Source organism: Rhinolophus sinicus, linkage group LG18, assembly GCF_036562045.2.
Source record: "Rhinolophus sinicus isolate RSC01 linkage group LG18, ASM3656204v1, whole genome shotgun sequence".
Taxonomy (NCBI): Eukaryota; Metazoa; Chordata; class Mammalia; order Chiroptera; family Rhinolophidae; genus Rhinolophus; species Rhinolophus sinicus.
The window spans coordinates 8,147,352-8,165,266 of record NC_133767.1 but is presented as its reverse complement, the minus strand read 5'-3'; the positions used below and the strand labels follow the sequence as shown (position 1 = coordinate 8,165,266).

Sequence of the window (17,915 nt, the reverse complement as noted above, 5' to 3'; positions counted from 1 at the left end):
TGCCTGTTGCATTTCAAATATTGCTTTAATCCTGTTTTATGTAGGTCGCTCTCTGGGCAATCCTCCAAACCTATTCAGTCCCTCTCTGGAGTTTGCCCAGCCTTTGCCCCAAGCTGACACTAATGTAGTCTCAGACTAGTTTTCTAGGTTTTTGAGTTTTGAAGGTTATGACTTAAGCCTATATACTCTACTGCCATGGGGTCCTCTGTCCTCAACAGCATTCTCTCCTGCCACCTCTGCAGCCGCAGGGCGCACACACCGACAGTCCCCTCCAGCTCTCAATGCCACTGGCTCCTCACTTCACCCTCCCAGGCCCCCACCTGGTCGCCCCTTGAGAGGTGAGCAGTACAGAGGTGCCTGCTGCCAGGGTTCCTACCCCTGAATAGCTCCGTGGCCTTCCCTAAACTACATAACCTCTGGATGCCTCAGTCTCCACTTCTGTGCAATGGGAATGCCAATGGTAGCCACTTCCTAGGATATTTTCAAAAATCAAGTGACGGTGGCACACACATATGAAGTGGTTGAAACACACAGACCATGCTCAGTAATTGTGAGCCGCTATTATTAATATCTCAGCCCCCAGAGTCATTCGAAACTGTTCCGCCTCCAGAGGGGGCCAAACTGGAAAATCCCCCTCTGACCACAACTTTCTCTCTCTCACTCGCTGGGCCGGGGCAGACTTTTCATCTCAAGATCCCCCAGGACTCCAGATCTCTCCATCTTCCCGCAGCCCCTCTGCTTTCACTGAAGAACCTCCTTCATTCCTCATATTCATCACAGAGCATTTACATTCGGTAACCAACCGGCTCTCTCCACCCCGACAGGCAGAAGCCTATAATCTCCAGGAGAGGAGGAAAGAATGACACATGGTGAAAGGGGGAAATGAGACTATTTAATCAAAGTATTGTCAAGGTGGAGAGAGTCCCGATGGGCTTCTGTTTAAGTTTAAATCCATGTTCACGGTTCTGGGTGCAGGGCTCCAATTGTCTTTCTCCTTGGAGGGAAATACAGAAGCTTCTCAACCTGGAATGTGAATGAAAGCCACACGAGGAGGCCTTAAAATGTGCACAGGCTACTCTTGTGCCAAGACGTGGCTTCAGATTTGGAGTGGGGACTGATGTGAATTTCACAAAGGAAAAGCACTGCTCTGTACTGGATTCACAAGGGTCACATGTGGCCCAAGGGTCACATCTGGCCCCATTTCCTGCTTCTGTAAATAAAGTTTTACTGGAACACAGCCATGCTCACCCATCCGCTGGCCTGCAAAGCTGAAAATATTTATCCAGAAAGTACTAACCCCTGCTCCAGACCAGCAAGAACAATTTGGGGATGAAATCAGGCTCCACTCCAAACAAACCGAAATGAAACAAACTGCCACTAAAGGCTCCTTCCCCCCTAAAAAGTCACCTGTCAAAAGCTTTACGGTGGGAGCTGCCTGCCTGGCAGAACTAGTGGATTATGCTGGAAGTCAGAGGAGCGTTATCTCGGGATGGTTGACATGGCAATGACGGGGAAGATGCACAAGGACCCTTGTGGGTGCTGGAATGTTCCGTATCTTAACCTCACGTGTCCACACGTATGACAGTTCATCAAACTGTATACACTTAAGGTGAGTACTCTTGACTGTATGTACACGACACCTCAATAAAAAAAAATTCTGATGGAAGCCACGGACCAAAGAAAAGTCTTTGCAAGTCACCCTAAAAATTCTACATGTGATACAATCCAGCAATCGCATTCCTCAGTATTTGCCCAAATCAGTTGAAAACGTTATGTCCACACACAGATGTTTACAGCGCCTTTATTCATAATTGTCCAACATTGGAAGCAACTAAAATGTCACATCTTCAGTAGGTGAAGGGATGAGCTGTGTTCCATCTACCCAATGGAATATTATTCAGCACTAAAAAGAAATGAGCCATCAAGCCATGAGACGACATGGGGGAACCTTACATGCCTATGACTACGTGAAAGACGCCGCTCTGAGAAGGCTTCTTACTGCATGAGTCCAACTATATCAACATTCTGGGAAAAACTAAACTGTGGAGATAGTAAAAAAGTCAGTGGTTGCCAAGGGATGGGGGAGGGAGGATGAAGAGATGGGGCCTGGGATTATCAGGGCAATGAAACTAGTCCGCACGATAATTATAATGGTGGCCACATGGCATTATTCGTTTGTCAAAACCTGCAGTGTCTAAAACCAAGAGTCAACCCTGATGCAAATTGTGGACTTTAGTTGATAATAATGTATTGGTTCATCTGTTGTGACAAATTATGAGTTACGTAAAATGTTAGTAAGCCGGGGAAATTGGGAACTTATGGGAACTCTACTTTTTGGGGCTTATGGGAACTCTACCTTTTGTTCAGTTTTCCTGTAAACCTAAAACCACTCAAAAAATGGACACAGGTTGGGGTGGAAGTGGGGGTGCTCTGTCTAGACGGAGTACATAGCGTGAAATCGGGGAGGACGTCCCACAGGCACACACACCCCCTTCACCACAAGCTTTTAAGGCAGGTTTGATTGCGGCGGGGAGGTTGATTTAATCATAAATTCAGCAGTAATCTAACATTGTCTTTCAAACTTGCCCTTTATTTGTTTAAGTTACTTTGAAAACTGTACTATGGTTTTTTAAGACTGTCTTCAGCTTGAATTCTTCATCACCCTACTTTAAATTCTCCATCATCTTTCAGACACCCTGAAAAGCTTTCTGCTTTTCCCTGTGGCAAAGGTCTAAAGAAAGTATCTTTCCTCCTCGGTTTACTTTACCACTAAAAAAAAAAAAGCATCTGCAAGGATATCTAAAGTTTGCTTCAAAGTAATGTGGGGGCGGGAAGAGGATGGGTAGAGATGACACAGGCTGGTCATGTGTCATCACAACTGAAGCTGGGCAACCGGAACTCCGGCGTATTGTTCTCTGTATTTTTATGAAAATTTAAATTCAAAAGTAGAAAAATAAAGAAGTCATTAGAGGCAGTCTCAAGTTTGTATTGAGGCAAAAGACGCCTTTCAGAATAAACCAAGCTCACGGGTTGATTTTCTTGGGGTCCATCTGTGGTCAAAAAAAGAGAAAAAATTCTGACCTAAAAATCCCCAATTGAGTAATTGGTCATTACAGTTGGATACATGGAAAATTCCAGAAAGCGGGTCCTTTCTTCTGGACTTACCAGTCCCTCTGCAAAAAAGGGCCACCATTATATTGGAACTTACATACAAATATGTAATACAAATTTGTTTGTATATGGCATACAAATGCCCACGTGGCCCCCACCCCGGCCCCTACCTAGACATGGGTACAGTGAAACCCAGAGAGCCGAGGTTCACATTTGCACCCCATCCTTGCTGCATACATGATGTTGGACAAGCTATTAAACTACTCAGAGCCTTGGCTTACTCATCTGTAAAATGGGAGCACACTGACCTCAGATGTCTGAGACTTCCAGGAAATAAAATAGCTACAATGCTAGGCCAGCAAGAGTTTTGAGAACAGGAGAAAGTGAGAAAAAGCCCTGACCAGTGACGCTCTTTTTGAATGACCTCTGTCAGACATGGTTTGCTCCATTGTCATGAGTAGGGTGCTACTATTTATTCCTTCAGCCCTGACACCCACTTAGTCAGGTGGCATTTCTGCTAACAGCTTCTGCTAAAACCACATGCCACTATAAAGATGTGGGAGGAAGTGGACCCCCACTGTGAAGGGGAGACAGCCTGGGCAACACCTATGCCCCTCAGCCTCTTTTCCACCCACCAGCTTCCCAGGTGTCCTGGAGCTTGTTAGGAATGCAGGATCAGTGGTCCCACCCCAGAACTCCTGAGCCCAAATCTTCATTTTAACAAGACCCTAAGTGATTCATGTGCTTGCTACAATTGAGAAGCTCCCCCTCTGTTCTATTTTCAAGATAAACTCAGTTCCAGGAACAAAGCAGAAAGGGACCAAAGGAACCCACATAAGAAAGCAGAGACCCTAAAAGAACAGACTTCCCTCTGGTCACCACAGTGTTCCCTCTTGTTTCTGTTCTTTATTTTTTTTTAAAGAAACATTCCGACTTTAGAGGCTGGACACGCTCAGCCTGTCCAATGAAAGTGAATCCTCAGGGACAAGTCAGTGGACCCCTGGCTGCACCGCCTAACTTACGTCCTGTGCGGGGTCCTCACCTCTCTCCCTGGGGCACAGCTACAGACCACGTCCTCCTGCTGCTGCCATCACGGACCCGGTTCCTTAGCTTAAGACCCAGAATTTTCAAAAGAAATGGGAGCCCCAAAGACCTGAAAGCAGGACTCAAAACAAAAACTTGTACATACATGTTCATAGCACCACTTGAAATCATCAAAAGGTGGAAGCAGCCCAAGTGTCCATCAACAGATGAGTGGATGAGTCAGATGTGGCCTCTCTGTACCAGGGAATAGTATTCAGTCACAAAAAGGAACAAAGCTCTGATACCTGTGACAACGTGGACGAACCTTGAGAACGTTAGGCTAAGCGAAAGGAGCCAGGCACGAAAGCACAGGTAGTACACGGCTCCACTTATAGGAGGTGTCTACAATAGGCAAATTTATAGAGACAGAAAGTGGGAAGGAGGCCAGCAGGGGCTGGGGGAGGGGAGGGGACAGTTATGGCTTAACGTACACAGGGATTCAGTTTGGGATGATCATAAAAGTTCAGGACACGGAAACTGGTGACGGTTACGCAACAACGTGAATGTACTAATGCCGCTGACCTGTACCCTTGGAAATGGTTAGAATGGTAAATGTTATGTGTGTGTGACGCGTATTTCACCACAATTTTTAAAATACAGGGGGGAAGAAAGGGAATGAATACATGCGACAACCTGAGTGAACCTTGAAACTATTCTGCTAAGTGAAAGAAGCCAGACACAAAAGGTCACGTATTGTATGATTCCATTCATATGAAATGTCCGGAACAAGCAAATCCATAGGGACAGAAAGCAGATTTGTGGTCGCCAGGGGCTGGCAAAAGCGAGTGGGAGGAGAATGGAAACTGACGGCTTAATGGCTTTTGGTTTCCTTTTGGGAAGATGAAAATGTTCTGGAACTGAATGGTGGTGGTGGTTACACAACATTGTGACTGTATTAAATGCCACTGAACTGCTTACTTTAAAATGGTCAAATTTACATTATGTGTATTTTACCACAGTTTAAAATAGATAAAAGAAACGGGGGAAGGAGAGACGCTGCCTTCACTGGCCCTCCTTTGGAAAGAAGGCAGCAGAGCCAGGCGTGTGTGTGTGTGTGTGTGTGTGTGTGTGTGTGTGTGTGTGTCGGTGAATAGAGGGTCCAAGGTACAAGTTCAGACATTAAAATTGTCCGTTGCCCAGGTTCAAACCCCGCCTCCCGCACTGAGGACCTGTGTAATTTTGGGCAAGTGACTTAACCTCACTGTATGTGTGTCCCAGTTTCCGAATCTGTAAAATGGGACGATGAGTCAGGGCTGCTGCAGTGCACACAGCCAGGGGGCGCCATTCAGTCATGTTCCCTAGAGTAGTGTAGTACACGGCTGCATGGCCGTGTAAGCTGGTGGCAGTGCCAACTGCATGGAGTTGCTGGGAATATTACCTGAGAATAATAGTACATGTAAAGGTGGTCAGCAGCAAAGGTGCCATAAATGCCAGCTATTCTCAGAAATAACTGCATTTGTGCTGGGGAGTGATCATTCCTTTTGTATTTTAACAAGCAAATCACCGATCGCTTGTTAAAATGAAGATTCTGATTTAGGGGGTCTGGAGGACCCACGAGTCTGCGTTTGAATAAGCACCCAGAAAATGCCGGTGCTGCTGTTGCCGGCACTACCCGCAGGGAGGAGGGAATAGAGGAAAGCTGAGTTGTAACAAGCACCACAAACCGGGGAACACAAAACAACAGAAATCTCTCTCACAGACCGGAGGCCGGAAGTCCAAAATCACAGTACTCATCAGGTTGCTTCCTTCTGAAGGCTGTGAGACTCTGTCCCAGGCCTCTCTCCCACCTTCCTTGGCTTGTAGCCACATCATTCCAGAGTCTGCCTGTGTGGTCACATGGCCTTCTCCACGTGTCTTCACGTGGCTCTTTTTATAAGGATACCGGTCATATCCGAGTAGGGACCCACCCTACTCTAGTGTGACCTCATCTTAACTAATTACATCCACAATGATCCTATTTCCAAATAAGGTCACATTTTGGGGTCCCAGAGCTTGGGACTTCAGCATACCTTTTGTGGGGAGGATACAAGTCAACCCATAACACTGCTATGGGACAAAGAAAATAAGTGAGGTTAGAAGGGGACAGAGAGCCATTCTGCAGGTGAGGACTCAGGTCGCTCAGAAAGGTGAAGTGACCTGCCCCGGGGGGTGGGGGTGGCAGCACCGCCCTCCAGCTGCACGTCCTGGAGGGAACTGTCTGCCCGAGGGGCGTCTTCTCTAGTTTGCACGAAGGCACCCTATAGGCTAGCAGCTGCTCTCCTGGCAGAATAAGCATGAGAACCAAAGTCCTCATCAATCTCAGCCTGGAGTTTCCCACAGGTCACCTGCAAGGGACATGTGCTCAATGACAACTGTGACTCCTAAAAACGTGGCCAAGAGAAGATCAGAGGCCCTGCTTGATGCACTTCTAGCCCTAGAGCCAGAGAGCTGATTCAGGAGACAAACCCAGACTGTGGCTTCTAAACTCCATTCTCCCAAGGAGCCAGGGCTCCTTGGAGGAAAGGCCATTCCAGGTGCAGATGGAGACATGCACACGCTGAGGCTGGGACATCGACACACCCCAGGTAGCGAGGAAGCTGTTAAAGCCTACGAGTCAGGGCAGAAAGACTCAGAAGCCAGCTGGAAGAGGCTCCCACTGGCAAAGGTGGGACAATTTGGGTAGCAATAAGAATGTCTTAATCCATGAGTCATGTGATGCTTAAACGAAGCCCTCAGTGGTCACCTGTGGGGGGTGCTGGGGCTGACCTCATTACTTGAAAACAGAAAACATGAAGGGTAAGAATCAAGCATCTATTATGCCTTTTCTCTATAAAGTATATCTTACAATGACTAAATATTTGAAGCGGGGAGAGTTTCTCTTTGTAGATAACTTCAGCTCACAAATGAAGATGGAATGCTAGAATGCCACCGTGCCACAACCCCTAATGAATTCAAGAGTCGCAACTGAGGAGAGCCAGGCACTAGGAGAACACACCAGAACCACCCAGCTCAGCTAAACCCAGATCCTGACCTTCAGGCACAGTATGAGATATAAACGTTTGTTATCTGAAGCCACTAAGTCTGGGGGTCATTTGTTATGCAGCAGTAGCTAACTAATACAGGCTGTAATGTTGAAGAGTTTTAACTCTGTATAACCCATGTTATGGTTTGTCAGGTGGTTTCCAAGGGCAGGAAGGACAGCATGAGGTTCCGCCAAGAATCCAGGTGATAAAATGAAGAGTCTCAGACTTATTTGGAGACATTTGGGTGTGGGGGAGACCATGAGGGCAGCTGCAGTTACACTCACCTCTTTCAAACAGGAGACTCGGAGTTATTAACTGAGGAAGAGAAGAAAAGCAGAGAAGCCAAGGACTGACGTTCCAGAAGGCTGGAGCGGAAGTCAGCCAACAGGAAATTACATAGAGCAGGTGAGGTTGATCCAGGTAAGGAACCTGGATTCTTGTTTGTTTGCACCATTGCTGTGAGTGGGCTGTTTTTGTTTTTTGGGTGGTTTTTTTTTTTTTTTTTTGCAATAGAAGTAGAAAGTAGAATTCACCTGTTTACGTGTTTTTGTTTCTGAAGAGCTGCTAGGATTTGAAGGCATCAAATGTTAGCTCTTGTGTGAACTTGGGTCTGTTCCCTAGCTCCCGATAGCTACAGTGCCTCATCTGCAAAATGGAGAGAATCCTGTCTTTGCTTGCATTTTCATTTTTGACCACTTTAATGCGTCTGCAATCAGACTGCACCCACTAATGGTTGCAAATATTAATATGGTATTTATTTCCCACCCCCAAGAGCTATCACAGAACCATGGTATTTTAAAATGTTAGCATCTTAGAAACAAAGAGCTCGACTTACTGGTATTTAATGGGAGAATTGAGTGAAATCATATTAATTCACTCAGCAAACACTAGTCACTACCACAGCCTGGCCTGCGGGAGCCCCATTAAACTGGTGTCTTCATTCTTTATAATAGTCTGTGACATTTAAAAAATATATATTTGTGCTTTCTGGTAACAAAAGGATGTCTCAGCTCCAGCCAGACTGGTTTCTTTCCTCCTCAAGAGTTGGCAGTGGCTCCTCTCTAAGGAGCCCTGGGTTCTTTGGGTGGTGAAGAGAATCAAAGACCAAAACCTAGGGGCTGAGGTGCAGGTAAGAGGAGGTGGAGGGAAAAAAAAAAAAAAAAGAGCCACTTCTGGGCCACTTTTGGTAGTGACAGAGCTTGGGGGGGAAATGTCCTTTTAGAACACATAATTTCCACAGTATTTCTGCTTAAAACCATAACCGGGATCTAATCCTGAGAAATATCAGACCCAGGTTCAGGTATATGCCTCAAAATAGCAGGCCTTTACTCTTCAGAACTGTCCAAGTCGTGAAACATAAAGGCTGAGAACTGTTCCCGAAGGACTAAATGCAATGGGTGAGCCTGGACTGGATTGTGAATTGGGAAAAAAAGGACAGTGGAATACGGACGGACTATAGATAAATGTCTCAGGGTCACTAGTACTCTGCTTACATAAGAGCATGTTCTGTACTTAGAATACACCTTGAAGCATGTAGGGGTAAGGGAACATGGCGCGTGCAATTTATTCTCAGAAAACACACACCGCAAAGTGTTGACAATTGGTGAGTTAAAGTGACGTGTGTCAGTTCTTTGTAGTATTCTTGCTATTTCCAGTAAGTTTGAAATTATTTCAAAGTAAAGAGTTTTTTCAAATTCTTTTAAGGACATTGATTCAAAACATTATTTTCCAACGTAAGGTATTTTGTTGCTGTGTTTTATGATGTTTTTCATCTGGGGTTTCATCAGCCAAAAATCCCTGACATGATGAAAGCAGAAAGTTTTGTAATTGCCGTATATGTATATTTATTGTTTGCAGATGAATCTGGCACCCAAAACAATGACTAATGCTGAAACTGAAATTGTAGTTTAAATTGTCCAAGGACATAGAATTAAGTTCACAATCAACATGTAAATGTCTGAAATTGATTTTCAAAATTGTTGAAGCAATAGGTGAGTTGGATTCATTGGCTTAAAGTGGTGACACGACATTTATTGAGCACCTGCTATTCACCAGGCACTGTGCTAGATGCAGGCCAAGTGCCATGAACAGAATGGACGAAGTCCGTCCCTCACAGGCGTCACCATTCTCCGGGGGGAGGCAGAGAAGCAAACGGGCAACTTCAGCTCAGTGTGAAAAGTGTCAATGGGGTAAGCAGTCAGGATCGAAATTTTCAACAACTGACATGGCATGGCCACTGTCCAGTCAGAAGGGACAATGGTGCCGGGTCCCATCGGCTGCCCCTGCTGTCCCAGGCGCTAACTCTTCAGTTACAGGAGCAGGGCAGGGCATCCATGCTGATATTTTAAGAAACCCCAGATGTGGACACAGCAGCTGGTCATCAGACCTGGGGTCTGTGGGGGCTAAGAGGAGGGGGACCTCGCCCAAGGTCGGGGATGCAGTAAGGAGGATTAAGATCTAGGTGAATATACTAACAACCACTGAGTTGTCCACTTCGGAGGGGTGAATTTTATGGTGTGTGAATTATATCTCAAGTAAAAATGAATCTAAAAACGATCTAAAGGATAAATTTAAGCAGCAGAAAGTGAAGCGTCTACAAAGGCTGGAGATGAGCAGGAACGCAGGGCCTCAGGGTAAATGGCCTTGGATGGCCACCGCAGCCTAACCCCCAGGGCGGGGTCCTCGCAGACAGGCCCCCCCATCACCTGGGGGTGGCTTCAACACGTCTGGGGAGCAAACCACAGCATTAGAGAGGAATTCCAACTCAAAGTTTCTTGCACTCCTGGAAAGTATAGAAATGCTATTGTTGGAGTAATGTTTACTCCCCATTGTCCCTGAGGGGTGGGGCTAGGGGACTGCAAACTCAGCTGTTTATAGGACTGAGCTGGGCTCCTAAATAAGTCACCTGGTTGATTGATGGTTGGAGTTCACCCAGAAGGGACAGGTCCCACAACTCAACTCAGCCCACGCTTCCAACTCCAATGTCTTCTCAAAAGAAGTCAGCCATCTAGACTTTTTAAAAAGGATTTTAAAATTGCATATTATTAAGTGAAAAAAAGCCAGTCTGAAAAGGCTACATACTGTATGATTCCAACTATACAACATTCTGGAAAAGGCAAAACTAAGGAGACCAGGGACTGAGTGAATAAGCAGAGCCCAGAGGACTTGGGGGGCAGTGAAACTACTCTGTATGATACTGTAATGGTAGATACATATCATTATACATTTGTCCAAACCCATAGAACCTACAACACCAAGAGTGAACCCTAATGTAGACTACAGACTTGGGGTGATGATGTGTCAATGTAGGTTCATCAATTGTAGCAAATCTTGCATCTGGTGGGGGACGCTGACAATGGGACAGACTATGTGTGGGAAGGGGGTGGAAGGTATCTGGGAAATCTCTGTACCTTCCCCTTAATTTTGCTGCAAACACAAAACTGCTTTAAAAAGGAAGTCTAAAAAATAATACAACAAAAAAATGTATTGACATCAATAAAATTAACCATTTTAAAGTGAACAATTTAGTGGCATTTAGTACTTCACACTGTTGTTTCAAAATGTTTCCATCAGTCCAAAATGAAACTCCATACCCATCTGGCAGTTTCTCCCCATTGTTCCCTCCCCACAGCCCATGGCGACCACCACTCTGCCTTCTGTCTGTGTGGCTTCTCGTCTGAGCGAGTCAGATTTCTAATGTGATCTCTTCCAATTTTTTAAATTCACATTCATTTAAAATACCTCCCCATCTAAGAGTATATCTGAGGCTTGGAGTTAGGGGCTGACTGTCCCTTTGCAATTTCTATTCTACAGTATTTTAAAATCCAGGGGAGAGACACATCTGTATTGAGATTTGGGAAAAATGTGAGGATCCATTAACACGATTTGTGGCTGTTTCTGAGTCATTCTGGAAGCCTCCTTGCTCCAGTAATGAGTAAGGAGTGAGTCACGGGCCACGGAACACCCCCAGGCTGCTCCCCTGCGTGGATTTCCTTAAGGCTGGGAAAGGGCCAGGCCCGGGGATTTTTCTCTTGGATTTCAATCCAAACTGATTAACTTGGTGCTTCCTAAGGAAATACCATTGGCATTGCATGCCAGAGTATATGGCTACGCCTCGTATCAACACCTACCCCACCTGAATGAACATCACACACACACACACACACACACACACACACACACACACACACACACTCATACACATAAACACCACTGTGAGCATTCCCTAATTATCCAGAAATGGACAACCTGGAAAAATATTCCCAGTCACTCAGAGCACAGCAGAATCACAGAGCAGAAGCCTTTCACACCCATCCCAACACCTGCTGCATCTTCAGGGATAGAGAACCTCACGTTTAGGCCCTTCGTTCGAGCTCCCCTGGGAAAGCAGACCGCCGAGACATACATCTGGGACCCACTGCCTTTCACCATCTCCCCCCAATCTCAGAAGTCCCAGACCTGCAGCTGGCAGAATTTGGACAAAGGTCACTATAAGTCAAGTTCCCATGTGTGTCCCTGGAGTTTAGCCACCAGCATCTCGCACTCTGGCCCCCTCATCAGCCTGCGAACAGACTGTGCTGCCTCCATGCTTGCCCTGTAAGCCACATGCGGTCACAGGCAGCTTCCTCAAGTGTCAACCAGATCATACCTGTCCCCCGCTCCGATCTCTCCAAAGATTGCCCATCAAAAGCAAACAAAATCCCAAGTTCCCCACTGGCATCTCCAAAGCCCTCCACCTCTTTCCTCTCACAAATCTCCAGTGTGTCTCCTCTTCCCTCTCACACTTCCCATAGCCTGGCCTGGTTCCAACAATCCCTAGGATATGCCTCACCTCAGTGCCTTTGCACTTGTTGTTTCTCCAGAACTCCCTTCCTGTGGCTCTTCCCATACCTGGCTCCTCTTCCGCATTTGGGTCTCAATCCAAATGCACCTCCTCAGACCTCCTCTGAGCCCTCCATGATTGAAAGTTACCCCCTGACCCCTTTTTCTTACATTCTCCTTCGTGGCACTTACCACTCTCTGATGTTACCTTAATATTTAGAGATTTGCTTATATATGTTCACTGCCTTCCCCCTAATTAAAATGTCAGCTCCATGAGGACAGGGACCAGGCCTGTTTGGTTTTCCTGTGTCCCTTTGCACAGTGTTTGGCACACAGAGGTCCTCGAACATTTTTGTTGATTTAATGAATAAATGAGTGAACAAAAGAATAAACCAGCGGTTCTCAAAGGGGAGTTGATTTGGGGGCCCCCCCAGAATGTCACAAGCAGCGGTGCTGCCACTGGTATCTGGTGAGTAGAGGCCAGAGACGCTGCTAAACAGCCTGCAATGCTCAGGACGGCCTTTGCAACAAGTAATGTCCGGCCCCAAATGTCAAGAGCGTCAAACCGGGAATAAATGAATGAGTGACTAAAACCCTCCAGGTCCGCGCAGTCAAGCTGTCCAATCAAGGAACCTGACCAACGTCCCCTTCTGGTCACCACTTCCTTGATTGTGTGGGTCATAGTTCAGCAGAAATCTCCCTTTAGTGATCGGTTTGTTGGGATGGCTTATGCAACCAATTTCATGTTAACAAGGAAAAAATATAAATAAGGGGAAGTTAAGCAGCTGTAAATGGAAGGAGTTAATTTCAAAATATGTAATTCCGTGTCTTAATCAAAGAGAACTGAAATTTGTCTAGTTCCCCGATTCTGCGGGTTATTTTCCTTGGTAATCGTGGACCTTCCTTAAAATTAAATAATCAGCTCTTGGTGAGACCTGCTTATGTTGTTATATTCCTGTATTTTTAAAACAGATTTTAGAGTGGGGAGAGGCAGTGTGACTTGTTTCCCAAAAATCACTGGGGCCAGGGGAACCTCAAAAGGTGAGGGGTCCTCACTGACTGAGGCAAACAGACTTCCTGGAATAACAACAGCAAAAAAAAGCCAAATTTCTCCTCTTGGGCACGTAGGAGCGTAGGAGCGTGAGATTGTGTGTCACAGTTTGAGATGTGCTTGTGTTGACTGTTGAGAATAATGGCTGGTCACCAGGCCCCTCTGTACCTTCACCTGCCCCCCATCCTTCCCCTGCCCACCTGCTTCCCAGGGGTCTGTGCCAAACACAGAGGTGTCAGGAAGGCTCTGAATTCCTTCAAATGCAAATTTAACTGATCCCAATCCAAACCCCAGACAGAGAGCAAGAGAGTATAAGTCAGGGTTCTCAACCAGGGGCGACTTTGCTCCTTGGGGACATTTGGCCATGTCTGGAGTCACAGCTGGGGGGTCGGGGGTCGGTGGGGAGGGGCAAGGCAGTGCTGCTGGCATCTAGTAGGCAGCGACCAGGGATGCTTCTAAAGTCCTACATGCACAGGACGGCTCCCACGACAAAGATTTACCCAGCACCAAATATCAACAGTGCCAAGGCTGAGAAAGCGTGCTCTAAATAGCAGAAGTAATTTCGCATTCTCATTGACGCACGGAAAATGTAAAGTACTCCCCAGAATAAGCATAAGATGGAATCCCTGGAAATGCTAGTCCCACAGCAGAGCTGTCCCCTAAGCACAGGGTAATATACGAACTCGAGAGCCAGACTCTAAGGGTTCAAATCCCCACCCTGCCACTTCATAGCTGTGATGCTGAGCAAGTCACTCTGCAACCTCTTTCCCTCAATTTCTTTAATCTTGAAACTGATAAAAATCATAGAAGCTACTTCATAGGTTTGTAGGACAGACGAAATGAATAATTATAAGTAAAACACCTAGAATACTGCCTGCATATAGTAAGTGCTAGGTTAAATGTTTGCTACAATTATTTTTCCTTCAATATAACTTCCCTTAAAACATAGCCAACAATTGCATCCGTGGCTCATTTTGAGAAACAGCTTTTGTATCCAACATGGGAAGATAAATTGACAGTGAAAGACTTCTTGAAAGGAAAAAATGTTATTCTCCTGGACAGACTAATTAGGGATTTGCAGGGGTAGTTTTGATTCCATGTGCTTGTTGCCTTGGGACCTGGATCCCACTAACACCTGCGACCAGAGGACAGCGTTCTTCTCATCTGATGCCCCCTGGGCTGAATGAGGACCAACCATGAAACCCTGGCCAAACCGCGTCAATAAAACCGGCCTTGACAATCGAGACCAAAGTCAGACCCAACGGATCTGTCCGGGGCAAGAAGAGATCACCCTACTTTGAGTCCAAATGAATTTTGTGAAGACGGTGCCTTGAAAGCATAAACATAACTTTCCCCGAGGGTCGGTCTCCAGCTCCAAGGACAACCCCACTGGGACATCCTGTTCCAACTGAAGATATGCCTCTTCCCCAGTCCTGCCCACAGACACAGGACACGGAAGTCCCACTTATGGCCAGATAACAGGTGCCATTTATGAAGCCCATATGAGCTGTTAGGGGGGGCCCCATGAGTCTCGTTACATACATTTGTCCCCTGATTTAGTCCTCTTTACACAACCCTATGATGGAGCTAATATCCCCATTTTACAAATGAGAACATACGGGACCTGGAAGGTGCCCTGACTTGTTCAAGGTCACTGTGAGTAAAATAAAAGGTTAACATCAGGCCAGCTTGGGAGTGACCTGGGTGGAAGGGCCCCTGGGTTGGAGGAACTGTGAGCGGGCAAGCAGGCTATGGATCTCAGCGAACAGAATCATAGAAAAGGTTTGCAGGCAAAGAAAATTAAACAAAAACAGAAAATTTTTAAAAAAAGGTTTGCAGGAAATAGAGGCTGCAGCTTCTGTGCTTCCAGGCGACTCAGAGTGCACCTGGCCCATGCAGGTGACAGAGCACAGGGAACTGTGTGGGGTCGGGGCTGATCTCCCGATGACATGCAGATGCTGTGTTGCCACCCCGTCTCCTTCTGTAGAGCCATGTAAGATTCTGATCATGGCGCCGCCCTGCACAAATCCCAGCTCCAGAACGGTGCTCCCCAACATGTGCCTATTTAAAATTAAAATGAAATATCCAAGTTTCTGTCCCGCGGTCACATGAGCCACATATCAAGTGCTCAGTAACCACACGGGGCTGGTGGCTACCATATCGGACAGCACGGACGTAGTACATTCCCATCCTTATAGAAAGTTCCAGTGGACAGCACACCTCCACAACTTCACTTATAGGCCCTTCATGGTGTGGCCGCAGCCTCTGCCCAGCCCACTTAGTGACCCACTCTCATCTCTAAGCCTTTGCATGTCATGCCCCTTCCCTCTTTCCCTGCTTAGCTAACTCCCATCCATCCTTTATCCTTCAGGTCTCAGCTCAGCTGTCACTTCCTCTGCTGACCAGGGTCAGTGCCCAAGCTTGTGCCTATCACGGCACGTAAAACCCCAAGTTGTAACAGCCAGGGGCATGCCTACACCCCCACACCACTGGTCTTCCCCTGGGGGCAAGTTCGCCTCCTGGGGGACATTTAGCAGTGTCAGGAGACATTATTGCTGGGATGCTACTGGCATCTGGTGAGTAGCGGGCAGGGATGCTGGTGAGTAGAGGGCAGGGATGCTGCTGAACATTCTGCAATGCACAGGACGGCCCCACAGCAAGAAGCATCTGGCCCAGAATGTCAGCAGTGTCGTGACTGTCCATCTCTGCTCTAGATTGGGCAACTCCATAAAGGCAGGGGGCGTGGCCTTATACGGCGTCTCCCCAGCCACCAGCCCAGAGATGGGCATAAAGGAGGTGCTCATGAAAGACTGAACACACAAATTTAGATGTTCTATACGATTCTTTCCCCAGGATTCCAGTTCTCTTACAATGTCTTTCCTGAAAGACAATCATTGGTCATTATGGGAGGTTGAATAACGGCCCCCCCAAAAGATCTGGGTCCTAATCCCTGGGAACCGAATGTTACTGCACATGGCAAAAGGGGTTTTGCAGATATGATGAAGGATCTTGAGATGGGGAGATTATTCCAGATTATCCCAGTGGGCCCTAAATGCAATCACAAGTAGGCCCATAAGAGGAAGGGAGGGAGATTTCACGCAGAGCAAAAGACAACGTGAAAATGAGCAGCGAGCTGAAGATGCTGCACTGCTGGCCTTGAGGATGGAGAAAGGGGCCCCAAGCCAGCAGCCACCAGAATCCGGAAAAGGCAAGGAACAGATTTTCCCCTGGAGCCTCCAGAAGGAGTGTGGCTCTGCTGACACCTGGTTTCAGCCCAGTGAAACCCATTTTGGACTTCTGGCCTCCAGAACTGTGAGAGAATAAATTTCTGTTGTTCTAAGCCACCCAGTTTATGGTAATTCGTTACGGTGGCCCTTGGAAATTAATACTGTCCTATTCCATTCTGGGGTTTTATTGGCTTTGAATCAGAGAATTTAAAAGGAATGGCATTTAGGTGCCAGGCCCCCATGCCTAGAAGGCTGGAAGGAGAGATGGGGCAGAAGCAGGTGAGTGAGTGTGGCTAAGCTATGGATGTTTCTAGATGTGGCAGCTGCCTGGGTCATCAGCAATCACATTTATGGGTCCTGCCGCTTTGGGGGATGCTGAAGGTCTCAAGCGGGCAAGTGACTTGACCCAGGACACTACGTCTGTCTGGCTAGTGCTGAAGCAGTGATTAGAATAAAAATTCCAGTCGTTGGACACCTCTCCAGCTTCCCGCCAACCTCTTTCTCTTCTCCCACCACCTTGCAGACACAGAGGCCTTTCTCTGACCTTCCAGCATGGCCTTGGTGCCTTTGCACCTGCTGTCCCTTCCACGTGGGACACTCTTTCTCCAGGTCTCCCACAACTGGCTGCTTCTCATCATTCAGGTCTCCGTTCAAATGTCACCTCCTCAGAGAGACCCTCCCTGACTGCGCGAAGGCAAGCAGCCTTCCCCAGTTAATTTCTCTTGCATCACCCAATTGATTTTCTCTCGGCTCTTCTCCTGCTAATTATCTTTTTAACGTCTTCGTTTGCCTGCTCAATGTTGTCCCCTCCCACCCAGACTGCAGGCTCCAAGAGGGCAGGGGCCTTGTCTGGTCTGTCCGGGGTATGTCCCCTAGCGCGGGCCAGGCGACACTGGGTGCTGAACACATTCTGAATCAATGAGCGACTGCATACGTGAGTGAACGTGAATGGATGAATTTGCAGCTTTGGGGGGTGTCTCCCCAAAGCCAGTCTCCACGTACCTGACCTTGGCTTTCCGAAAGGCCAGCTCCTCTTCGTTGCCAAAGTCCAAGGACACATCCTCAGTGTCGTCCATCAGGGCCTGGCAGGGGCACCAAAGGCCAGTGGCAGACCCCACCCCCACCGCTGGCGGGCCCTTCCCCTGAGGCTGTGACTCCTGGCCTTCTCCACCCTTCTGCTCATGTGGGGTCCAGCCCAGGCCCAGGCTCCGGCTGGCGCATCCTTCCTCCCCGCCCCCCCTTCTCCGAGCGCTCCCGCAGGCTCCTCCCTTCCTCACCACCATCCTTCCACTCCCAGCATCCCCGGCCCTACCTGCTTCATTCTCCCAAGAGCCCACCTGGAGCCCAGACCTCAGGCGCCGGTGCCGCCCCTCGCCGCCGAAGGGCGAGGATGCTCGGCTGGCCCCTGGTGGCGGGAGGGTCGGAGCCTGAGACCCGCAGCGCAACCTCCGAACGGGTCCCGGTGGGGGCGGGGCGCGCGGGGCCCAGAGCGCAGTCGCGGGCTGGGGAGGTGGGCTCGGCAGCTCTGAACGGGGCGGGGCTTAGAAGGTCCCCGGGCCCAGGGGCTCACTGGGGACCCGGCCTGAGAGAGAAAGAGCAGATGCTCAGGAGGAAAGGGAT

At 47.8% G+C, this 17,915-nt stretch overlaps 1 protein-coding gene across 2 annotated transcripts in view; it reads right to left on the bottom strand.

Moving 5' to 3' along the window:
• TVP23A (trans-golgi network vesicle protein 23 homolog A) overlaps window positions 1-17,915 on the bottom strand; it is a 23,574-nt gene extending 5,659 nt beyond the window's left edge. Inside the window, exons 1-2 of one of the 2 annotated variants that reach the window (XM_074322579.1) lie at window positions 17,608-17,915; window positions 17,298-17,377 (exon numbers count right to left, since the gene is read on the bottom strand). In XM_074322579.1, coding sequence (XP_074178680.1) covers window positions 17,298-17,377; window positions 17,608-17,616 — 89 coding nt within the window. In that variant the 5' untranslated portion in view covers window positions 17,617-17,915. The remainder of the gene's footprint in view (window positions 1-17,297; window positions 17,378-17,607) is intronic. The other variant, XM_019714069.2, reaches the window with a different exon arrangement.